We start from the raw sequence: 26,963 nt of genomic DNA on the forward strand, positions 1-26,963 counted from the left end.
CTGGGACCTTCACTCTGGGACAGGTGGCAAGAGCTGTGAACTTGGTTTTGAATGAAAGACATCCAGGTTTATCTGAAGGGCAAAGCTGGCAACGTCAAAGGTCTAGAAGGCCCAGATGAGGCGGCTAGTTCCTTTGAAACAAAGTCAAAAGGCAGGCAGGTCACACCTTTTCGAGGTAGCTGATGGCTATAGCAGCATCCTGTTGTCATAGAAACAGAAAGGAATCTTAGCAATCCCCTGGTCCAAACTTCAGTTCATAGATGAAGAAAGTAAGGTACAGGGAAGGAAGGGCAGGGGTCACAATCTCACATCATGTTAGAAGTGGAGCCAGGGCTGGAATCCAGGTCCTCTGGCTTCGAGTGAAGCGCTGTTTTTCCACCTTGAGCACTGCTTGGTCCTGCTCCTCCACCTGGGGAAACTGCAGTGAGTGACAAGTCTTGGCAGCGTGAGCCTCCAACAGTTCTCTCCTTTGGGAGCAGCAAGGCCAGATTCAAGGATTATAAATTGGTACCATGGACTTTGCCACAAGCTTATGGGAAAGATTCCAAAATCTTTCAATAAACACTATAATGCCACTGGTCCTGCCCAAGGCTCTCGAGGAAATTATTTGTTCTAGGAAAGTGAGCATCTCAGAGCAGGAGGGCTTGAGGCCATGGCACTGGTTGGGAGCTGTCTGTCTTCTGCTTCCCTCCGAGGTTGCTGCAGACATGGTTTTCCTCTGAAAGATGGTTGCCCCGTTTCTTCCATGGTAAATAAATGGAGCATGTCCTGAAGAGAAGGACTGACATGGACATAAGGAAGAGCAAGTAGAAGTCTGTGATGGACACAGGAGGACGCACAGTTGGACCCAGACTCTGGGTGGAAAGTGTATTAGTGTCTGGCACAGAGCAGGACAGAGATGAGCCAGTGAGCAGTCTGAGCATGGCTGTGACAGACACGAACAAGCAAGAGATGCGTGCTTTTGGAAAAGAACTCTGACCAAGGCAGGCGCGGGGAGGATGTGTTTTGGCAGTGCATGTGAGCAGGCACAGCAAAGAAGGACTATTTGGAAATGTCTATGATTGAGATAGGACACAGTGAGCGATCCTATTTGGAACACGAGCAAGACAAACCAGGCATAGTAAGGGTATATATTGGGGACAACAGAGACTATGAGGCAAGGGTGACTATGAGGCCAGAAAGAGGGAGTGCTAGGAAATAAAAAGATCCCTTCCAGGGGGATCTCTGAAGAAGAACCTCCCAGTGAACAAGGGGGCCATCCTGTCCCCTGCCACCTGCTAGAATCCTGGAGGAAAAGCTCGATGGGCACAGGGTGCCTGCACCAACAGATGGAACGCTGGGTGAAGAGGACACCGGGTGCAGTCATGCACGGGCAGCAGCTCAGGACCTGCCCTCTCTCGGAGGGATGGCTGTCTTCAGGGTCACTGCCCCAGGGGCCTAAGTGTCACTGGGCTGTGCGGCCACCAGAGGAGAACTTGCTGGGGGGTGGGACTGACTCTCCCATTGGCCACCACATTCCACTGCATCCCTAGAGAGGGGAGAAGATCACAGAACCTCAGAGTTGGAATGGACAGATAGTCTGGTGCAAGAACCCGCCCACTGCAGGAAAGCCCCTTGTGCCATGCAGACAGGTGGCTGTTTAGCCCCTGCTTAGGAATCTCCACTGACCCACCAGGCCATATTATTTTTGATCAGCTTTAGTTATTAGAAATAGCTTATTAATGTTTTGCCAAAATGAGCCTTCCTACAGCTTCTACCCAGTGGAACTACGATGCCCTCCAGGCCCACTCATAATTCTTCTCCCTGCTAATTATATCCTTCAAGTTTTCTCTTCTCCAGGCTATACATTTCCATTTTCTCTAATAGTTCATTATATATTATGGTTTCCAGATGATTGCCCATAATGGTCACTGTCCTGTAAACACAATCCTTATTAAAATTATCTCTTATGGAATACAGAACCAGGAAAGAGCCCAAATCTACATAGTGAATCTGATTTATGTCACAAACTTTTCATCATCAATTTAGTTTACTTCTATGGATGTGATTAACATTAAGTTCATTTCCAACAATGATAATATTCTATTGGCTATGTGTTCAGTTAATTGCCAGGTTTTCTCTTTTTTGATACAAATAGCTGTCAATTCCTGTGGTTCTTTACTACACTGGTGCAGTTTTTATTTATGCGTATATTTATTTATTTACTCATTCGCTTATTTTGCCAAAATATAGGACATTACATTTGTCTCAGTTTAATTTCATTTTATTGATTTGGTATCATTTTAGTCAATTGAGATCATTCTAAATCATAACAATTTCAACATTCAAGATAGGATTATTTAGCACTGACTCAAGTGAGACTTTAAGGCTTCTACAAGCACATAAGAAAATCAGATATTTGGAACAGGGGGACCCATGTACACCTGTGGCTGATTCATTTCAATGTATAGCAAAATCCACCACAATATTTTAAAGTAATTAGCCTCTGATTATAATAAATAAATTTATCTTTAAAAACATGAAAAAAGAAGATCAGATAACTTATTGCTACCTAGATCTTTCAGTTTAGTATCATTTGCCTTTTCAGTCAAGAGAAAAAAACTATTGATCAAACAGGGATAAACCAGAACCTGTGGTACCCCAACACAGACTAGCCTTCCAGCAAATGGGTAATCATCAGGGTGCCTGAGAATGGGCCCACCCATGGAAGGCTTTGTGCAATGCCTTGCTGAAATGTCTCTGTCAAGCAGTAAGTCTGTCCTAATAGATAATGAAATGAGTTGACATGATATTTTTTTTTAATGAAACAACACTGACTCTTGCATACATACCATTTGTATAATAACTGTTTTCAATTTTTGGTAAGGTCTATTTCAAGTTGTGAGGCTACAGTTTCTGGAGTCTACTTTATTCTTTCTTTAAGAACTAGGGCAATATTTACTGATCTCCAGGCTGCTATAAAACCCCGAGTCCACAAAAGAGCACCAGTCAGAGGTCTCATCAACCAGTTCCTTTAATCCTCTGAGAAATATTAATAATACATCTTGGCTCAGAGACAGTTAAAAACTTTCCATAAATCTCAGGCAGCAACATTCTCCCTGTGATGTTCTCTTCTTTCCAGTTGGAAGACTATTCTTACTGAAGCAGAATATGTAAGATTTCTTTCCTAAATAATGAGAGCTAACTATTTTTGGGTTTTCTACTTGCTCTGAACATAGCTATTGATTCATCCTTAGTTATATTTTCCTTCGTTCAGATTTTTCACATGCCATTTTCAAGCATGAGCTCCCTAGAAAAACTCAAAATGCAACCTCATGTCTTTACATACCCCTTGTATTTTCCTCTGTTTTTATTCACTGAACATATCTATTAAAAGAATGACTGAATAAAAAGGAAGAAAGAAAAGAAGGAGAGAAGGAAAGAAGAAAGGGAGAAAGGAAGGAGGGGAGGGAAGAGAAAGAGGAGAAGGAAGGGTTTCTCATTTTTACTGGCCAAATTCCCTTTGTATCATACTTTTTATTATCATTAGCAACAATAAAAACAATCACTTATTAGGGTAGCGCCTGTATGTCAGGGCCTGGGCTAAGTGTGTGATATGCATTAATTAGTGTAGTTTAAACCCATTTAACAGACAAGGAAACTGAGTTTCAGAGTTAAATAATTTGCCCAAATTTATTCAGTTAATAAGTAAATCAGACCTTAAAAATTCTGGTCAGTTTGATTCCAAAATCTGGACCCTGAATTGTCCTGATACATTGTCACTCATTATCTTAAGAACCATTACTGCTAAGTTCAGTATTCAGGTTCTGTGTCTCCAGCATTTCCATGTCCCATTATGATGGACTTAGGGTAAAAGGAATATGCACATGGGTGTATATTACATCTACTCCTCCTATGGGAAGCCTACAGTATGATGTGTCTTCTTTTACTGAAATACAGTGTGACTGGGACACTAACATGGAACTCTTTCCTCGTGCCCACTAAAGGAGCATCTTTGCCAAGAGGTGCACGTATTTTCTGTGATGCAGAACCAGGGAGACCAGGTGGAAAAGGGAAAAGAAACTGTGAAGTCAGGATAGCAGAGAGAGTAGAGGAAGGGGTTAAGTGAGTAAGCATAACAAAGAATGAGCAGAGGGGATGGAAGACAGAGTGGGAAGACCTGGGATAAACAGAACCACCGAGTTGGGTGTGTGGAAGGCTCCAGAGCAGTTGCGGAGCTTGGGAGGAGGTTCTTTGAGAAGTATCTCCAAGAGGTTACACTAGTTCTCTCATATAATCCTTCCAGATAGTCAATTAATGATTGAGACTTCTGCAGAATTGCTATTGGATGCTTGGTACCACTCCTTTTTATCCAGACAATATCAGTATAGCTCTCATCAAGGAGAGAAGAAAGGAAAATATCCCAGCCTCCTAACTCCATGGAGAACTCACAACTGACTCCCGCTCAGCAGAAAAGGAGACCTGAGGATAACGATGGGGTGACCTTGCGTCCTGGTTGGCCTGTGTCAGTCTCAGTTGACACTATTATATGAATCACAGTTAATAGTTTAATGTCTTCTCCTTTTAAGGTCTTTGTTCAAGATACAGAATCATGGTGCAGTGTGCTGTGCCCCAAGAGATATCGTTCCCACATCTCTCCATAGAATTTTCCAAGCAAGAATACTGAGGTGGGTTGTCATTTCCTACTCCAGGGGATCTTCCCAATCCAGGGATTAAACCCGCATCTCCTGCATTGGCAGGTGAATTCTTTACCACTGAGCCACTGGGAAACCTCATACAATGGGAACATGACTATAACATTCAGTGAGTGCCTTTTGCTTTCAATTGCAAGGCCACCCTATTAACTAAGCAATGCAAACAGTAAGCCAGGAGACAGTAACCTGGATTCTGATGTCTTTTTAGCCTTCAGTCATGGCATGCCTCTGATGACTGAGTCCCTTTCCTATATCTCACTTTTCTCATGCCTTAAACCAGGAGGGTAGTCTATGAGATCCTTTGCAGCTTTGACATTCTCGTTCTATGAGTAGCAGAGATGGTGGGTGACAGATACAGACCTTCTGACTGGGCACCAGCTGTGTGTGGGACTGTTCCCCAAAGCTGTGGGTATTTGAATTTGGCCTTTAATATTCTATTGTTAGTATCTGATACTTTATATTCTGTGTGGAGGGAGGAGGTTTCTCTGGAAACACAGGAAGATAATTTTGGGATTTGTATTACAGAATCTGAAATACCTCAATTTTTGAATCTGTGAAGTCACACTACAAAGCTGTTAAATGTATCTGGCTAAGATAGGACAGGGAGGGGCGGAGATGCCACAACTTAAAATGCAGCGAGATCACAACTGTCTTTCCTCAAACATATGCTTGATCAGAAACATTGGCAGAGCCACTCAAAATCCCTGGTGCAAAACACCATTAAAAAAGAATCTCTGATATTTTAACAGATGAGTTTTTAAAATGCAATTTCTTGTTTTAATAGTTTTACTAAAATCCTCTACAATTCATGAAACATTCTTATATCATTATATCATTCCACATATACCCTTCAGCCTAACTCCGTAAGGAAGGCAGGTAGGTACAATGAAGGGGCATGGATTGACTGATAGGTAATAGTGGATCTAGTGCTATAAATCAGGTGGCCTGCCTCCCAAATCAGGAATTCTGTCCACTGGGAAACATGGAAACCGCTGTACGGTGGGAAGAGTTTTGTGATGAAGTTTAATATGAATGGTTGATGAGACAGAGTTAAAATTACATTTGTTCCAGAAGAAGAGGGAGAAGGAGGAAAAGAAGGAAAAAGAGGAAAAGAGAAAGATCACTAAGTCATCTTTGACAAAATTGTCCAGAGACTACGTGCATCAGAGTTATCTTGAATACCCATAACAAATCCAGATTCTTAGGACCCATACACCAGACCTCTAAGGACAGTGTGGGAGTAGGGAGTAGGGAGAGGGCAGAAGTGAGGAGGGGAGAGCAGAAATCTGCATTTTCAAACGGTGCTTTCATTTTATTCTTGGGCACATGGAAGTATGATTCCCCGAGGAGGTGAAGGTCCAATTATTCTACTCACACCTGAAGCAGAGTTTAGCAACAGAAACATAGGGAAAGAGAAAGGACATGTGAATAGGAAGAACTAGAGTTTGAGGCATTCAGTGATTCTTCACAAAGGATCGGAAAGAAAGCATTGAATTGCACGCAAACAGTTCATTTTAGCTGGGTGGACAAGTGGTATTTGTTGGCTTTTATGACATTGATGATGAAATGAGGAAAGATTTGGTGATGAATCATAAAAATGAGATAGCAAAAAATGTAAATGCACAAGAAATGAGTTGCACAAAGCAATACTTTTCAAGGTGTTTTTTATGTGATGAAAAAAAAAATGACTGGGTACAACTAACTGATAAAAACTAATAGAACTGTTTATGAACAGTGAGCATATAAACTTGTACTGAGTTATTAGTAAGTTCAATGGCTCAGAAGGTGACAGTCGAGGCCAATTTCTTCATTTGTCTTTAGAGCACTATCAACCAGAACAGAATATTGACGCTGGAAGATCCAGTATTTCCCAAATATGCAGTGCTTTCCACAGATGATATACCAAAGAAAGAGGCATAGCATTAAACAACCTGAATGCACTAAGGATATTCAATACTTCTTCCACTCATTCTGCTCATTTTAAAGAGAAATACTCAGTTTGGCCCCACTCTGGCTTTAATAAGTCTCTAGCACCTAAAAAAACAGAGAGTAGGCCTTTGCTCAGAGATTTTGGCAAGCAATATTATTAAATTTTAATACTAATAAAAATTTATGCAAATAACAACAATTTGCTTTGTTTCCATTGTATTTATTTTTTAAATCATCTTCTGTATGTGATTTTGCATTTAAGGTCATCATAGAGTTTGCAATTTCCAGAGATCAAATTACCAACATGCACTGGATCATCAAAAAAGCAAGAGAGTTCTAGAAAAAACATCTATTTCTGCTTTATTGACTATGCCAAAGCCTTTGACTGTGTGGATCACAATAAACTGTGGAAAATTTTGAAAGAGATGGGAATGCCAGACCACCTGACCTGCCTCTTGAGAAACCTGTATGCAGGTCAGGAAGCAACAGTTCAAACTGGACATGGAACAACAGACTGGTTCCAAATAAAAAAGGAATACATCAAGGCTGTATACTGTCACCCTGCTTATTTAACTTATATGAGTGTACATCACGAGAAACGCTGGGCTGGAAGAAGCACAAGCTGGAATCAAGACTGCTGGGAGAAATATCAATAACCTCAGATATGCAGATGATACCACCCTTATGGCAGAAAGTGAAGAGGAACTAAAGAGCCTCTTGATGAACATGAAAGAAGAGAATCAAAAAGTTGGCTTAAAGCTCAACATTCAGAAAACTAAGATCATGGCATCTGGTCCCATAACTTCATGGCAAATAGATGGGGAAACAGTCGAAACAGCAGCTGACTTTATTTTTTGGGGCTTCAAAATTACTGCAGATGGTGATTGCAGCCATGAAATTAAAAGATGCTTACTCCTTGGAAGAAAAGTTATGACCAACATAGATAGCATATTAAAAATCAGACACATTACTTTGTTCACAAAAGTCCATCTAGTCAAGGCTATGGTTTTTCCAGTAGTCATGTATGGATATGAGTTGGACTATAAAGAAAGCTAAGCGCCAAAGAATTGATGGTTTTGAACTGTGATGTTGGAGAAGACTCTTGAGAGTCCCTTGGACTGCAAGGAGATCCAACCAGTCCATCATAAAGGAGATCAGTCTTGAGTTCATTGGAAGGACTGATGTAGCTGAAACTCCAATACTTTGGCCACCTGATGCAAAGAGCTGACTCGTTTGAGAAGACCCTGATGCTGGGAAAGATTGAGAGCAGGAGGAGAAGGGGATGACAGAGGATGAGATGGCTGGATGGTATTACCGACTCAATGGATGTGAGTTTGGGTAAATTCTGGGAGTTGGTGATGCATAGGGAGGCCTAGCGTGCTGCAGTTCACGGGGTTGCAAAGAGTTGGACATGACCGAGCGACTGAACTGAACTGAACTGAGAGTTTCCTTTAAAAATAGATCTATTCAAATTTCAAAAAATGTATTTAAAGATAGATAGAAAATAGCATGGGCAGAATGCTGATATGGGTAAAAATTGTGAAAATGGCAGGCAAATGAAAAAAAACCCTATCAGACAGATGCGAAAACCTAATTGCAGAGAATAGTGTCTTGACAAGGACGTAAAGCAATGCACCCTCAGGATAGAAACTCTGGGATCTTAGGTCAGCACTCTTTTTATTATTTTGTGCTGCTTGCAGAAAGGACCCCAGTTAGCTGAATTTCAGTTTGGAATGCCTAACCTTGTAGCTTGGACAAAATATATTCTAAGGGGTTCTTTAGTTGCATCACCAGTGTCAGACATGTCCATGTTTCAACATGCCAAAGTGCAAGATCAAATCAGTACACACGGCTTATTCTAATCCCAATCCACTTCTGTTTATCCATACGCACATACAATTAAAGTCAAACCAAGTTGCTTGTGAGACTTTTTTCCATTGCCTACCATAGTTCTTGAAAGACAAATAAAAGACTAGAACTGTTCATCTTTGGGGGATCAGACCGTCTACCTGCTTCCTCTGCTCAACTATTTTGATATGAAAGAACCTAAAAATCTGTAGGAGAAAAATGTCTTAAAGGTATTGATCCATAATAAAATCAGCCAGTATAAATTTAAGTGAATGATTATTATGTGTCAGTGATTGTGCTAGCCTAATCACGGATCTCATGTAATTTTCACAACAATCCTATCACAGAGCTTTTTTTTTTTACAGTATCTAGTTGAGCGGAATGAGGCCTAGCAACTCGCCCAAGTCAACGGCTAGGGAGAGGTGGAGCCACAATCTGAACCAGGCAAATTCAACAGCAGCATGGCTAAATGTGCACCTTCACTCAGTAAGTACCCTTGACTCTTAGACACTGCAGGTAGGAAATGGCCTGCTTTCTAGAAGCTGCCCAGGTGAGCAGAGAGTGTTTTAAATACATAAAAGTATTTAAGATCCCACAGGATAAGCTGAGTCTCCAAGAAAAAGAGAAGCAGGTGGTGTGAGGGCCCAGAGGAGGAAGTGATTAGCTCAATGATTGGGGGAGTAGGGATCAGGAAAGTTTAGAGCTCATGTTGGAACCATGCCTCAAGGAATGAGTAGGCTTGTGCCAGGCAAGAAGGTGAGAAAGAGCATTTGGGTCAGCAAAAGTAATTCAGAGGCTGGAGAATTCACTGTTTACATAAAGAAAAATGATCAATCTTGCATGCTTATTGCATAGGGAGTTAGGTCAGGGGAGAGTTGGGAGAAATGAATTGGAAAACCAGATTGGGTCAGGCAAGAAGGACTTTACGTGCCCTTCACTATCTGCCCACTGCAAATCACACTATCCTGCTCAAGATTATTCTATTACAGCTCAATCCAATTGGCATTTACAGTTTAAAATCCCACATGCCTGAATGGCTTTAACATCCTCTTAAACAATACATGTGAAATATCTTCTCTCTCTATGGTGATATTATACACATAGTCCCAAAAGAAAACCAGAGGCAAAAATTTTATAATTTGCAACCCTGCCAATGTCTTGCCTTGGGTAATAGTAAGTTACCCCTCACTGGGAGGAGAAACAGACAACTACCTACCAGATAAGTTATAGAAGAGATCACTGCACTGGTTGGGATATTTGACCATACTGCTTCTGAAGCCCAGCCCATGTCTAAGAACCAAATGTCCTCCATTATTTCAAGAGTTTTCAATTAACTAGCAAGGAGCATAGCTTAGTGGTTAACAGCAAGAGTCTGAAATCAGATGAATATCTGTTAGAATCCTGGCCCACCACTTGCCAGCTATAGGATAGTAGCCAAGTAATTTAACCTCTCAGAGTCTCAATTTTCCCATCAGTAAAATGGGGATAATAATACTTGCTCCATGGGTTATATTAAGAATTCCATGAGATGATATATGTAATGCACTTAGCTTAATCCCTGACAAATAAAACCAACACTCAGTAAATGGCCAATGCTAAAATAATGATAATAAAGATAGTGATGTCTGGACCAGGAACCAAAGTATTCAGAGGCAACTAGTTGGTATACATGACAATCATACACACACACAACCACACACATACACACACACCTTCTCCCATAGTCAGAAACTCAAAGCAGACAATGCCAATTTACAAATAGAAGAAAAATTCCATGATAACAGCCAGCAAAGGAAATAAAAGTCTGAGAAGAATAAAAGGAACATGAGTAGGCACCAAATATGTTTGTTTGTCAGGTTTATCAAAATACAGATTCACCCATTTCTTAGAGAATAAAAACCTCTCCAAGAATAAGTCTAACTGCGAAATGTTTCGAAGAATCTTATAAAAAATGAGGATGAGAAAATAATTCAGAAGTCATCTTGTGGAAAGCAGGTTCTTGGCTCTTTGGTTGAACACAACCTGGAGCACACTCAGATGTCTGTTTACATAACCAGAAGCCATCCACCGGCTTTCTTCACCTAAAGGTTAGGTGTGATTTCACAGAACTTCTTGGAGGACAGAAGCTAGAAATTTCTGCCTCACTCCCTTCCCCACAGTTCCCCTTTCCTTGCAGTTGAAGTAATTTTCCTTCTCCTTCTGAATTTCTTGCTCAGGAACTATCCTATACCTTATGAAAAGGATATTATGTGATTTTGACCCCAAACTATTTCCCCTGAGACCCAGTTCTGACAACAAACCAGTGTTTCAGAAATAGGAGCCTTGTATGCCCAACTTAGAGTTCCTGCTTTTTTCTCCTACTAGATGATGATTACGAGAACACAATTCATCAATAACTTACTTATTCCAGGCTCCATCTGTATAATATCTCACATCAGCCTCATAATAATGTTATGAGGCAAGAATCATCTTCACTCCCACTTTTGCATAGAAAGAAATGGGGGCACCAACAGGTCAAGGAACTCGCCCAGGATCACACAGCTTCAAAGTAGCAGGACCTGAATTCAGACAGGCTCATCAAATGCCAAGTCCTAATCTTTTTTTAATATAAATTTATTTATTTTAATTGAAAACTGGAAACAGAACTGCCTTATGACCCAGCAATCCCACTGCTGGGCATACACACCAAGGAAACCAGAATTGAAAGACACACGTGTACCCCAGTGTTCATCACAGCACTGTTTATAATAGCTAGGACATGGAAGCAACCTAGATGTCCATCGGCAGATGAATGGACAAGTCCTATTCTCTTAGCCACAATACCAAACTGCTTCACCAGTGCTCTGATTTCCTCTGGATTGGGATCCTGCTTTATTACTTTCAGACCAGTGAAGTCTAAACAGTCTTAACTGTTCACATGTAAAAAAGGAAGAACATGAAAACCAGGATGAGGGGATGTTTCTTGAATCTCAATCCTTCTCCTTAAAAATCTTTATCAGCAATTCCTTTCATATCAAAGCCGCAAACAATAGACATTTATCTTGGTGGGTGGATATGACAACATTTTTCTCAGACAGAATCTCAGGAGTAAAATCAGCTACTTACCACTGAGCATCTACAGAGGCTGGGAATGGATTCCTTCCTTGCACACATGCATGCTCAGTTGCTTCAGGTGTGTCTAACTGTGTGCAACCCTATGGACTCCTACTCCCTGCCAAGCTCCCCTGTCCATGGGATTCTCCAGGCAAGAATACTGGAGTGGGTTGCTGTGCCCTTCTCCAGGGAATCTTCCCAACCCAGGGACTGAACCTGCATCTCCTCCATTGTAGATGGATTCTTTACCATTGAGCCACCAGGGAAGCCCAGATTCCTTCCTCAGGTGCATCTAAATTTCCTACCAGCCAGAAGAATCATATAAGAAAAGAGAACTGACAGCATCACTCCGGCACATCTCTTCCCACAAGTAACCTTTCCAGAAGGTCTCCAGCTTCAACCAAAGAAAATACTACACTGGCTGAAGAAGGTTTGCTCTCTCTTGTGTTTAACTGCACCGGGGGAGGATTTTGTGGATCTGTAACTCACACAATCACAAATGAAGGGTCTGAGAACATCTCCTTTGACCTCCCACCCCTCCCTTGGCCAAGCTGACTAACGATCAATCAATGCTTCCAGTGACTGGTGATCATCCAATTTTATCCTTCTACTTTATTAGGAACATCTTAGTAAGCAGTCCGTTCCATTTTGTGCTGAAATATGTGTCCTTAAAACTTCAATCCTTTATAACTACCTCTTTTCTTTGGTGTTGTTTAGTTGCTAAGTTGTGTCCAGTTCTTTAGGATCCCATGGACTGTAGCCTGACAGGCTCCTCTGTCCACGGGATTTTCCAATCAAGAATACTGGAGTGGGTTGCCATTTCCTTCTCCAGTGGATCTTCCCAACCCAGGGACTGAACCCATGTCTCCTGCATTGGGAGATGGATTCTTCACCACTGAACTACCAGGGAAGCCCACCTCTTTCCCTTGGGATCCTGCAAAACAAATTGGTTCCCTCTTCCCAAAATAGTCCTCAGATATATTAAAAACAACTCTTATGACCTGAATCATCTTTGAGCCCTATGCTCACAATCCCCCATTCCTTACATTATTCTTCACAAGGCATGAATATTGCAAAAAAAAAAAAAAATCATGATGTTTATCTTCTCCTGGAGACTCTCTTGTTTGTGGACACCCAGAATAAGACGAAGCTTTACCACTGCTATGCACCAGAGCCGAGTGTCACTACAGAGAGGACTAAGCACACATTTACATGGTGGTATGGTTTTCTAGTGGGTCTCTTAGTGTGCTTTGGAAGCGATTCCTTCCTGAACAGCTGCTCTGACTAAATCGGGAGGGCTGTGTCTCTGCCAAGTACATGCTGTAAGGGAACAAGCTTGTAGAGCCTGCCTCATAGAAAGGGCTTATCTGCAAGCTTACTGCTGGCACTCTAAGCACGGACATTCAGAGCCCTTCCTCTCACAAACACCTGCCTTTTACAGGGGTTTCCACTCCATTGTCCTGTCTTGGGAGTGGGTGTGGATTAAGAGGAGTCAAATGATGCAGGGGCTGCATGGTAGTAGGCAGATAACAGCATACAGAATTCCTGGCTCCTGCTATCCCCTGGCAGAGGTAAGAAGTTTCTTTGTTGCAAAGCCCAGAGGATTAGTTTAAAGCAGGGTTTCTCAACCTCAGATTTATTTTGAAATTTGGGACCAGACAATTCTCGGGAGGAGTGGGATGTCTCATGCATTCTTGGATGTTTAGTAGCATCTCTTGCCTCTTATCTACTGGCTACCAGTAGCATCCACTAGTTCTTTTGTTTTTTTGTTTTCTTTTTTGGCCATACCATGCAGCATGTGGAACTTCCCAACCAGAGACAGAACCCATGCCCCCTGCAAAGGAAGCACAGAGTCTTAACCACTGGACTGCCAGGGAAGTCCAACATCCACCAGTTGTGAAAACCAAAAATGCTTTCAGACATTACTAAATGTCCCCTGGCAAACAAAACTGCCCCTAATTGAGAACTGCCAGTTTAAATCCAAACTATCTCAATAGCTTAAGACATGGTGTTAGTTGCTCAGTCGTGCCTGACTCTTTGCAACCCCATGGACTATAGCCTCTGTACATGGAATTCTCCAGGAAAGAATATTGGGGTGGGTAAGCCATTCCATTTTCCAGGGCATCTTCCTGATCCAGGGATCAAACCTGGGTCTCCTGCATTGTGGGCAAATTCTTTACTGTCTGAGCCACCAGGGAAGCCCCTTAAGACATGGAGCTAGACCTAAACTTGAAGCATTATCTACTTCTACTTTATGATTTTATTGCTGCAGAGAGAAATGATAGCAATGAGCAAGAAATTAGAAGACAAGTTTCACTTGTTCCAGTATACTAATGGTTCTCAATCCTGCTATATACATTAGAGCTCCTAAAACATAGGCATTTCTGGTCCCTAACCAGACCAATTAAAATAGAATCTCTACATGTGGAAGCCAGGAGCTCCCAGTGACTCTAGCATGCAGCCAGGGTCAAGGGTCAGAGACTCACGTCGCACCGCCTCTGTGCTTGCCTCCAATAAACCACCTTGAGCACCTCTGGAGTTGGGTGTGGTTTGCAGTTTGCCCTGCAGGGTGACATGCACAGTGGGGCACCAATCTTAGAGGCCTGGTACATGGGACCCTAATACCCTAGAAACAAGAGGGCAAAAGGGGGAAACAAATACACATAGTGTGTAACCAATTTGTTCAAAAAGCTAGCACGTTTTGTACTGGATCAAAGAAATGCCTACAGGTAATTTTAAAGTCAGAAGTTATATTCAAAATAACAGTCCCAACTGTTTAGCACAGGGCATGATGTACTCAGGAAACAAGTCTTGTCTCATGTTGTTTAAACAATTATTTATAAACAGTGTGATTAATTTCATTTCATTCATTTCTGGCTTTTCTCCTAACAGAGGAAGCTCAGCCTTCCTTGTTTAAGCAGTGTTTATAACATAAGATTTCTATTGACTCATTCATCAAGAAACACTTATCAGGAAGTTGAGAAAATAACTGGATAAGTTGTTTGTTTTAACCAAGACATGAGCAATGTTATATCTACAATTATAATAACAATGGTTATGGCAGCTTCCATTCATGGAACACTTTTCTATGTAACAGAAGCTGGGCTCAACTCTGCACATATGTTATCATGTTTAACCTTAAAAAAAGTCCTATGAGATGGGTTCTAATATCACTGTTTTCAGTTCAGTTCAGTCGCTCAGTCGTGTCTGACTCTTTGCGACCCCATGAACCGCAACACGCCAGGCCTCCCTGTCCATCACCAACTCCCAGAGTCTACCCAAACCCATGTCCATCGAGTCAGTGATGCCATCCAACCATCTCATCCTCTGTCACCCCCTTCTCCTCCTGCCCTCACTCTTTCCCAGCATCAGGGTCTTTTCAAATGAGTCAGCTTTTCGCATCGGGTAGCCAAAGTACTGGAGTTTTACAGGTGAGAAAATAGAAGCCTAAAGATGTTTGGCCACATTGCTAAAGATGATACAGATGGTAAATGACAGGTCTGAGACAGGACTGACAGCCAGGTGTGTCAGACTCCAGCCCCTACAGCCATTATGCTACACTGGGTCGAATGCCCTTTTGGTTACAAACCAAAGCTCACCTTCCTTGGAGTCAGAGACTGGAACTTTTCCTTGACAATATGTCTCAGTGGAAGGGAAAATGTTTAGGTTTCAGCACTTTAGCCTAGAAGTGGGCATGCTGGAGGGCACTTAAGCCACTTGATTACCAAACTTTTGCAGGTACACTCTGCAAACAGCACTAACTTTTCTAACCCTGAGTATTTATGAGGCAAGTGGAGCTCTTGTGATGTTATTCTCACTATGTTCTAGGGTGATATCAACCAGAACCATTTTTTGTGAGAGCTGCCTCATGTAGGGATAGGGCAAAACTGAGGACAGGGCCAGCTTCATGGCTGTGTGATCAGAGCAATCACATAGGAACTCACAGCCTGCTGTACTGCACTGCTTATCCTCACTTCAGAATTTGCAATAACTTTATCTTTGAACTTGTGAACCCTGAGGGACAATGAGGCATGCACGTGAGCACAGACATGTGCAATGTGCATGCACACCGTAGTTCCTTGCTGCCTATCACATTAGCAATGCCCCGTGAGCACAGAATTCTGGTAGACCCACCGAACATAAGAAATTTAGTCAGATTCAAAGTAAGCACAATGTGGACATATAATTTATATGAAGTATTTTCCATTCTCCCATTGTCTTTCTGTCAACAGCTTCGTTACCATGCTTTACCCTGTGTTTGCTGAGTCTCGCTGAATTTCCACAGAACATGGGTCCACTGCAATTCTGCACCCATGTTTCCTATCAACACATCTACCAACACCAGCAGATGACTGGTGGCCCTGAGAGTACATGTTTTCCATCTGAACCAGAACTTGCCGGATGCAGAAAGAAGGCAGTGATTGTCTAAGGAAAAGAAACCATCAAGGAACTCTGCTGCTGCTAAGTCACTTCAGTCGTGCCTGACTCTGTGCGACCCCATAGACGGCAGCCCACCAGGCTCCCCCGTCCCTGGGATTCTCCAGGCAAGAACACTGGAGTGGGTTGCCATTTCCTTCTCCAATGCATGAAAGTGAAAAGTCAAAGTGAAGTTGCTCAGTTGTGTCCGACCCTCAGCGACCCCATGGACTGCAGCCTTCCAGGCTCCTCCATCCATGGGACTCCCCAGGCAAGCTGAGCACTGGAGTGGGGTGCCACCACTACCATGTCTTTTTCACAGTGTTACTCTCCTGTATTAGCCAAGCATTTATGTATAAAGTACTGACATAGAAAGAAAGAATATGATAGAGCAAGTCATGTTTCTTTTCTCTGCAGTCCTTCTTTACTCCTCAGTAAGCTGAGGGGAGAATGTTAGTAGAATATGCATGCATCAAGGAGTAAAATAAAAATAATTGCATTAGTTTTATGCACTATCTGGTAAAAATAAAATACATAAGCATGTCTGAATTTCAAAATGCAATTTTGGTTATTCCACATACAAGTTAAACGCTCTTACTTTTGCATTTAACACGGCATTGCACAACATAAAGATAGATGGTAAATTTTCTGCTAATAATTTAAAAATGCATTTTGTTTTTCTACTAGAGAACAGGTAAGTAGCAAATAAAATACATATGACAAATTAAGAGAAAGACTGAGGAGGAAAGAAAATGGCTTTACATTTTAATACTTTTAAGAGGAATTTGTTCCTGCCCTTTGAACCAGAAGCCCCACATTTTCATTTTTCACTGGGGCTACAAATTATGTAGCCAGCTCTGGAGGTGACTGAGGAAGGGAAGGAGAGGTCATTCTCATACATCCTTTACTGTCCGAGCTATCAGGGAAGCCCCTCTCATCCATCTTTGACTTAGCCGGAGTAAGTCTGCATTGGCTCAAAGCAATGAGATAAATGTTGAATCCAATTGTAGCCTCCAAAGTTCAAGGTAAAGGCCCAAAAAAAAAAAAAAAAAAAAAGGCGTTTAAATGCCAAACAGCTTTTCAACATTAGCAGAAAACTCTAGGGATCTAAAGTAAATCAAACCTAAATTATTTCCTCATCTGTGGGTAATCTTCCAATCTACTAAATGAAAACCTTTATTTAAATACAGAATTCTGATGGGATGAAACTAAAGGTTGGCAAATGGCTTCACCGTGAATAAAGCAACTATTCCAGTTAAGAGTTAACAAAAAAAAAAAAATTATTTTTGTGGTGAAAATTTATTTGAGTACACAGTCCTGGTAAATGATAGGGTCTAGGTAGGGGCTGATAAGGGTATCCATCTATTCATTAGACAAATGTATTAACTGAACAATGAACTACACCCTGTGGGAACTTTTGGGAATAAAATGGACATTATCAGCCCTCAGAGACTGACAGTCTGGTTGCAGATAATAAAGAAGTAAATGAAACATAAATATAATTGAAAATTCTGGTAACAGGAGGCAATAATGAACCTGAAGAACTTTTTTCTCCTAGTGTTATTTGGGGGAACTTCATTCTCTTTCTTACTTTCACTTTTTCCTATTTTCACATTTCTCTTTATTGATTCCACATATAAATCTGAATATACTAATCTTGTGCATGGAAATGTCAAAGATTATACAGTCCATCCATTAGAATCATTTTATTTATTATTAAACTCTAGTGGATAATAAGAGTTAATTGTATGAGGAAAAATATATATTGCTTCCTTCCAGAGAGAAGGATCAAATTGCTTTGGAGCAGTTTGTCCATTGGGACTTTTTACAATAAATGAAATAGTCTTTGTTTGCACTATCTAACCTTGCTGTATGTAACCACTGAGCTCTTGGAATGTCGTTACTAGACAGGGCAGGTCTAGAGACCTCCAGGTCAATGGAAAGACTTCATCAAAGAGATTGAGGCTGGAGAACAGAAGATGATAGCCAAGTCAGATAGGTAAGAAATTCTTTGGGAAGTGCTCCAGTACTCTTGCCTGGCAAATCCCATGGATGGAGGAACCTGATAGGCTGCAGTCCACGGGGTCACTAGCAGTCGGATACGACTGAGCGACTTCACTTTCACTTTTCACTTTCATGCATTGAAGAAGGACATGGCAACCCACTCCAGTGTTCTTGCCTGGAGAATCCCAGGGACGGGGGAGCCTGGTGGGCTGCCGTCTATGGGGTCGCACAGAGTCAGACACGACTGAAGCGACTTAGCAGCAGCAGCAGCAGCAGGAATGTTCAGCCTTCTTAGAAATTAAGTGAGTGACTTAAGTCTGAGCAAGATCTAATCTTGCAGAATGTCAGGGAAGATACTGAAACCTGGCATGAGCAGAGAAACTCACCCCCGAAGCTAAACTTTCCATGCAAATTCTGCTTGTGTTCCCTAACTTATAAATAGTCTGCTCTTATAATTATCTCCCCCATGAGGACAGAGCTTTGCAGTTAGCAAAGCAATTTCACATACATTATCTTGTTTGATTTTCACAGTGAGTTAGGCAAGAAAGGAATTATTTACCCAAAAAGCCCAAACTGGAATTCTCAGTGGATTTCAGGTAGAGAAAGATCTCTGTTCTGAAGTTACTGTTAGCAAGCCAAGTCTCTACTCTGCCAGGGATCATCTGAACTAATCAACATAAATAGAAGAGAAGCCAGACCAAGGGAGAAGAAACAGAACCATCCTTCATTCCCCTGTCAAATCACACAATGTTCCAGGCACTTTACTAGGCTCAGAGAACACAGTAGTGAACAAGACTGGCAAAATCCTTGGCATTTATCCAATACACAAAGAACTCCAGAATCAAATCCCTATATAACCCCACATCAATTCAACATGGCTTATTCCTATCATCTGTCACCCAGGTGACTATGCATGGTCTCAGTCTATGGGTCCACACTATGCATCCCAAGTGTGGAGCATCACTTGACTTAAAGGATGACAGCTGAAGCAAGCTTCCAAAGGAATATTCTCCCATATTTTACTGGTTAATATCAGATAAATTCTTCCTTTTGTCATTTGAATTTTGTATACACAATGTTGAGCAGGAGAAGTGAAAAGGCATCATTTTCTTTTTCCTGACTTGAGTAGGAAAGCAGCCAGTGCTTTCTCATTAGGTTATTTCTTCCTTTCTCTGCCATTATATTTGATGTGAGTTTCCTATAAAGTGACTTCTAGAAGACTAAGAGAGATATTGGCAGATGGGGAAAACCTAGCTATAGAATCAGGTTAAAGACATGACAAGGAGAGAGAAGCTGGCTCCAGATTCACTAACAATCAATTTATACACAGGATGAACCTGTTAGAATCCATTGCTCACATGGTACTAGCATTATGCCTCTTTCTTATATATGTGTGCATACAAATTAAAACTGCCCCAAGAAACATTCATATGATACAATTCATGTTTGGAAACTATTTTTTTTTTAAGACTGTATAACCTACATATCTGGACAAACTATTTCATTAGATAACCAAATGGTATCTTCACTTCTATTTTGATTGTGGGCTGGATATTACCAAAGAAGATAATTATCCAACAGAAAACAACCAAAGACAACTGCAGACTACTCTGCTAGCATGAGCACATTAGTCAGTACAAGCTGAGTGACCAAAGTCCTCGAAAAATGTCTTGCAAAAATGGCTACCCAACTGCTTGTTTAATAATAAAATGTCATGTAAGTCAAAGGGCTGTGAAGATAGGACCAAGTATGGGAAATCTACTATTCTAAACCACTGAGGCCAGATTGGCTTGTTTTTAATTCAACCTGGAGAAGTAAAATTCCGTTTTTTCAAAAAGATTTTAAGAGGAAAAAAGGTCAGAGACTCAGAGTGCTGCCATTAACTGGCCCTCCTCAGTGTGAGTCTTGGATTGTAGACTAAGTCTTCTACATTACGAATCTCGAGGAAGATTTAAAAAAAACCAACTTTCAGTTTTGACCATGTGAATCTTTCATCAGAATGTACTGATCATTTGGTTATATACTATTTTGTAGACACTGTGTGAGGGGCTAAATGGTATACAGAGAAAAGAAAGCCATGGTTTCTACCCTCGAGGAATAACTAGCCTTATTCGGGGTTAAATAAGGAACTCTATAATCTCAGGCAGTACAAATGCAAGAAAGAGTACTATAAACAGGTCACTGCCATCCAGAGGAAGCAGAGAAGAACAAATGATCCAATTGAAAAAACACAAAAAGGGTGTTTTCTATAGAAGAGGTTATATCTACCCTGAGATGAGTTTCTATTAAGTTTATTATTTCTTTGAATAGTCAATGTGTGCCCAGGCAAGAAGTCAATATGAGATTACAAAGAATAGACTTATCTGATATAACTTTAGTTCCTTTTTAGAAAAGAGATGGAAAAAAATGCCTGGATTTGAACAAGTTACTAATCTTCACAGTTTGCAGACAAGATAGAGAAACATGAGCATGATGGCAGAGTTGACAGACTGATAAATGTCTCATCGAATTTATCCAAGAGTCAAGACGAACATGAGAAGTGGTAACCCTATTCCTGACTCTAAGTGGGCTGGACAAGACTGAACTCTGGAGTCAGGAAGAGTAGGATCCTGATTCCAGCTTCGAGCTTCATCATTTACTATTACTTGTATGAGTTTGGGCCAGTTATTTACCCTCTCTAAACCTTGGTTTACTCATCATTAAAATGACAATAATCATAACACCAAATTCTCTTGGTGTTGTGAAAGTTAAATGCAACAATGATTTCAAAGTTCTTAAATACAGTAATTGGCACACTTTTCTGGAATTATGTTAAGCATCACGATCATAATCATAATTATTAATGATATGGAAGGAGGTCTCTGATGGGCTGCCCCATACTTTGTCAATAGATGCCTTGGAAGAGGAACCTGACACACAGTTCCAAATTTGACATGGAAAGCTATAAATTTGTTCAGGCATCATCCTACATTTCTGTGACTTATATTTTGCTTGTATGGTTAAATTTTGCATTTATTTAGATTTAACTCCATATTTCCAACATTGGCTGACTGGTTTTCCTTTCTAAAACCTTTAAGTCTTCCTTCTAACATGTTAGCTCTCCCTCAGGGCCATTTATTAATATGGTAGATGATAGCTCTACTTATGGAGACAGGGAAGACTCAGGAAATTTGTGGTTGGGGTGTGAGAAATAGAAGAATTCTATTCTGGATGCATGAAATTTGATATTCCAAAGAAACATATAAATGGGGTTGTCAAGGAAGCAAATTGGATCTTGTGGTCTGGAGTTCAAAGGGCAGCTATGACCTGGAGATATAAATTAATGAGAGGGCTGACAGCATGATGATTTAAAGCATTTAAAGCTATGGATGCTTAAATCACATAAAGTGAGAATGTAGTTTGAGGAGAGTATTAGGAACCAAGTGCTGAAGAATTCCAACATTTAGAGGCCAGATAGAAAAGGAAGAACCTGTTAAGGATTCTCAGAAGGTATTGCTAGTGAGTTAAGAGGAAAACCAGATAAATATGGTATTTAAGAAAATTAATTTAGGAAATTTTTCAAGAAAAAAACTGAGTCAACTGTAAGAGGTCAAATAAGAAGAGTTTTTTTTTTTAATTTGAAACTTCTATAAGAAAAAAGCTAACCAAAATTCAAAATCAAGCAGAAGATTTTGTTTGGGAGTATGTTTTTGCAAATTATCTAACAAAGGATTAATATTTGGAATATAATAAAGAACATCCAGAAATTAATCAGAAAAATAGAACATAGTTTCCAGACAAAGAACCAAATATAGGAAGGTGCAGTCAATAACTAATTTTAAAAAGGGCCAATCTATCAAATCATCTGGGAAATGCAAATAAAATGAAAGAGCATATTTCAAAGTAGTATATTAATAAAAGATGCATAATACCCATTGAGGGGAAAGAGTAGCAGATACTCTCACAGCCTGCTGATGAAAATGCAAGGTACTATGGTGCTCTGGGAGGTCAGTGTTATGGTAAGCATAACTTTTTTAAATGCACATAATTGTCAATAGTGCAGTTTCACTTTCAGTAGTTATCTGAAAGGAATACTGGCACATGCACAAAGAAGTGTGTTTCAGGACATTAAAAATAGTACAGTTTGTAACAGCAAAAGATTGGAGACACCTACATATCCATTAATGGGAAATGATTAAATAAAATGTAATATGTATTTTTAGTACAGAAGATTATGTAACAGTTAAAAATAATTAGTTAGATCTATATGTCTGAGTGGGATGATCTCTAAAATGCATTGTTAAAGAATAAAAAGCAAGGTCCAGAAAAGTATACACAGAATGGCTCCATTTATGTAAAATGAAGAGAGAAAAATCTGTGAATCTGTTTTATGAATATTTGTAAATGCATTGAAAAGATTATAGACTAGTGGTAATTGTTGTCTAGGGGCTGGGTTAGTAGGATAAAAACTGACTTTACTTTTCATTGCTACAGGTTTTATATTTCATTCATTCATCTGCATTTGTTGATGTCCTACTTGTGGAATTTTTAGGAAAAACACACATTTTTCTTAGATTGAGTTAAAATAGTCAATCTGGAGAATTAATTTTATGACTTGTTAAATTATCCATCAAGCACCATATTGTGCATTTGTTATGTCGCAGGAAATAAAACAGGCAGGATTCCTGTCCTTGCAAGGCTTACACTCTAGTGGATTCAAGTTTCAAATAGTTTTCTCTTCTCTGTATAGGCTACCTCCAGTCTTACAAGATTCTTCACCTCCACAGTGAAATACCTGATACCAATTTCCTGTACTTTTCATGGCCTCAGGAAGAAACAAATCTTAGGAACAAAGTGTGAAGAATATACACATAAGCCATCTCTAAACTGCTCTCTCTGCTTAACAATCATGCTGCAGATTTCCAAAAGCAGGAGGGATGAAATAATACAGTATTAGTAAAATAGGTTTCCTGGGCTGCCCTGCTGCCCTAGAAACCCTAAACTCTATGACTGTTACTGTGGGGAAAAGGCATCAGTTCTAACCAACTGTTTTAATAAAGGCACTACTAGAACAGACTCTCTAAGTAGTAGGCAACTAAGCTTAAATAACTAAAAGCTCTCTGGCACCCACACAGAAGTTCTTATACACAAACTTCACTTTACTGTAAGATCCTTTCTGCGACACTCATGAAGGCACAATAATTATTAATAAATAAGAATGCCAGCCTATAGGGGTATCCTTTGAGGCCTTTCCACCAGCTGGAATCTCAACATCATACTAGGATTTAACTACAAGTCTGTTCACACCAGTAGCAGAAAACTGAATTTATGTTTCTGAGAAATCTCTGAAGCAAAGTATTGATATTTCATAGAAATTCCTATGTTTTCTTCTTTTCTTACACATGCAATGAAAAGTCCCCAATTTTCAGCTGCCAAAACAGTTTAATATTGTCATCATCAGAAAAATTAAATGCTTGTCTCAGAGAAGGAACTGCTCTGTTGAAATTCCTGTGCATCTCAGGACAAAGGAAAAAAATGTTGTTGATGATTCATCTTTGCTAAAGGATAAACGTACTTATCATACATGGCTTTTCACAGCTAAGAACAACTGTAAGGCAGGGTAGCAAGAAAATTATCAGAGTTTGGAAAGAGGCATCATGCCTAGTCACTGAAATTCAACTCCAAATTTTCTCCTACCTCCATCAACCTATGTGACCTTGGGTAAATCACCTGACATTTCCCCACTCTTTCATATTCCAATGCTGCTTTCATATTCCTCATGCTGCTCATTCTATCTGGAATGCCTTCTGTGACATCTCCTCCAAGTCTAAAATTCTTATAAAAGGCTGTTCTGTGAAGTTTTCCCTCATTCCCTTAACCAAATCAGCTTCTTTCCTACTCATACCCCCAGTCTACATTGTCCATACTTCCATTATATCATTTATCATATGGCATTACTATTGCACATTTATCACTTTGTTTATTTTATTTTAGCTTATCATGTTATTTTATAGCCATCTTATGGTATCAGGTTATATGCTATTAGTTTACAATATTATTAGTAGTATTATGAGCACTTTCTATGTGTCCGGCCATATATGAATACATTACCCCTAACTGTCATAAAAGTCCTATATGATGGTGTTATATTTATTACCATTTTTTACAGTTGAAAAAAGTAAAAATCAAGAAAGATTATGCAAATGATTAGTAGTGGCACTGAGGATCAAAATAAAGACTATTTTACTATGGCTTTAATTACTACCCTGAAATAGTACCTGTAAATAGAAGTAGATAATATACGCTATATTCTTACTAGGTGTCAGATTCTGTACTATATGCTTTATACATACTAGCTAATATGATTCTCAAAAAAACACTGTGATGTATAAATTGTGATTATGATTTTCATTTTTTAAATGAAATCAAAGGTTCAGAATGGTTAAATGACTTGCCTGAAGTCAAAGAACTCTAGAGGCTGGATTTGAATACAGATCATTGTGCCCCAGTGCCTAAGTGCTTATCCACTGCTCTAATCTATTAACAGATGGGAGAAGTTTATTTTAATCTTTGAAAATACTATACAGATTTTTAAGAATAATTCATCTGGAAACAGAAAACTCGAAAGTTACCTCTTCTGAGTCATGCAATTGCACATAACAAGCCCCAGAGCACTCACCTTAGCACATGTGTGGATCCATTAATAGTTGTGGTTGAACAGGGGACAGTCTGGCCCAGAATGGAAGGTCTCCGGTAGCGTTCATCATCACAGCAGAGGATGATGAGGAAGGCACGTCTAAAAGACTTATTCAAGAAGGCGTAGAGAAAGGGGTTCAACCCAGAATTGATGTAGCCAAGCCAGAGGAAAGCGGTCCACACCTGCCCAGGAACAGTATAGTCTACAAATGGATCCACAATATTGGTGACAAAGAATGGAGCCCAGCAAAGGCAGAAGCAACCCATGATGATGCACAGAGTCTTGGCTGCTTTGGTCTCTGTCCTCATGCGGTGAGTGCTATGCTGGTCTGTTGGTTGGAGCCTGCCCTCTGTGGGGGCTCCTGCCCGTTGTAGCATCTGGATCTGGTGAGCATGCTCCTTAGCTGTGACATAGATGCGATAATAGGCCAGCACCATGAGGAGAAATGGGATGTAGAAGGCTACCACGGAGCAGGTGATGGCATAGGGCTTGTTGACCATGAAGATACAGTACGTAGAGTTAGAGTTCTGATTGACCTTCCTTTTTTCTATCTGAGAGTTAGAGGGAAAGAGGAAGTGAAGAAGTAGGGTGGGTGGAAAGGAATAAAAAAGTGAATAGGAAGAAGCAGGAGAAGAATGAGAAAAATTGTAAGAAAACACAAAGGATAAAAAAGAAGAAGAGAAAAGGAGGATTTGGAAGGTTGAAAGAAAGAGGAAAGGAATAGAGAAGGAAAGGGAGGGATTGATAAAGAAAAAGGGTGAAGGGAAAGAAAATAAAAAAGGTTTATCAGCAAAGCTTTTGTTTTTCTTCTAATAAGCCTACAGCATATAGAACCATGACGGTAGGAAAGGAATATGCTTTTGGCTGCTTTGGGTCTTCTTATATCTCAGTATTTCCATAAAAATCTTCTAGAATTTTGATAGGAATTAGAATAGCATGACTGAGGAAAAATGACATTTTTTCAATGTTAAGATTTCCAATTCACAAGCATGATAATTCTTTCTCTTTATGTAAGCTTTCAGAATTTATTTCAGTAATATTTTACATTTTTGTATAAATATCTTTTGCCAGATTTAACCTAAATATTTGCATTTTTATTCTAATGCAAATAGTACTATGCTAAATTCATATTCCAAACTGTCTGCTGCTAATACATAGAACTCTGAAAAATTTTTGTATATTGGCTATGTATTCAACAATTTTGTTAAATTAGTAACTAATATTTCATCTTTAGATTCTTCTGAATGTTTTCCATGAATAATCATGTGATCTGCAAATAATGACAATTTCATTTCTATCTTTCTAGTCTTAATACCATTTTTCCTTGCATGTTGAACTTAATAAGATCTCTAGTACAATACTGAATAAAAATGGTAACAGTGGACACCATTTTTCCAGTCCCAGTTTCAGGAGGGGAGATTTCAATATTTTACTATTAAGTATGACATTTGCTGTCAGTTTTTTGTCAATGCCCTCTGTTTGAGAATGTTCCCTTCTATTTCTACTGTGATGAAAAAATTTTAAAATTATGATTGTATATTGAATTTTGTCAATGCATTTTTGATAGTAATAAGATGATCATGTGGGTTTTCTCTTCTTTCTTTAATTCATACAATGGCATATAGTGTTACATTACTGGTATAAATCTCACTCGCCTTGAATATTGTGATATACTAGATTCATCTTAGGAACTGAAAGACTTTTTTTCCACCTATAAACTCTGCATGCTGATGGCTCTTAGGTATCAGTCTTCTCTAGGAATAGATCTTGGTTGAAGAGAGCTGTGTAACCCAATGACACTTCCCTTCCTGAGGTTAGCCTGCATCCAGTGTGAACATACACATGAATAGAGATATGAATACAAATATGTATGATAAATAATATGCTATTTCATTCGTTGTGTACACATTTAGTATTTTGTCTTATAGTATATTGTAAGGTTATAGTCTTATTGAATTGACATTTTTATCAAATCTTTTTATCTCAGTATTATTTGCCTCAAGTCACAGAAACCTGATCCTATATTTCACCTAGGAACAAAGATTCATGATTTGCTAATTCAGTATTTGCAGCAACTTTATTACCATGAATAACAAGGATCAACTACATAGGTATAATGAATACCTGGGTTACGCTAGTTTCTCTCTAGGCCAATTCAATGTGCAAATGAGTGAAAGATATGAAATGCAATTACAATATCATGGAGCAAACACAAAGCATGTTAATAGTAAGCAGATGCCCCGTTCCCCAGTTACATGAATTAAACAGGGGATGCTTCTATCTCACTGTCACAAAAGAACACA

The 26,963-nt window shown here is 39.7% G+C and overlaps 1 protein-coding gene across 1 annotated transcript in view; it reads right to left on the reverse strand.

Moving 5' to 3' along the window:
- Nucleotides 1-1,437: 1,437 nt before the first annotated feature.
- The window catches only part of HTR4 (5-hydroxytryptamine receptor 4), a 173,858-nt gene continuing 148,332 nt past the window's right edge, over nt 1,438-26,963 (reverse strand). The window contains exons 8-9 of the mRNA XM_052643545.1: nt 24,643-25,211; nt 1,438-1,528 (exon numbers count right to left, since the gene is read on the reverse strand). Coding sequence (XP_052499505.1) covers nt 1,438-1,528; nt 24,643-25,211 — 660 coding nt within the window. The remainder of the gene's footprint in view (nt 1,529-24,642; nt 25,212-26,963) is intronic.

Source organism: Budorcas taxicolor, chromosome 7 (assembly GCF_023091745.1).
Source record: "Budorcas taxicolor isolate Tak-1 chromosome 7, Takin1.1, whole genome shotgun sequence".
In the NCBI taxonomy this organism is placed as follows: Eukaryota; Metazoa; Chordata; class Mammalia; order Artiodactyla; family Bovidae; genus Budorcas; species Budorcas taxicolor.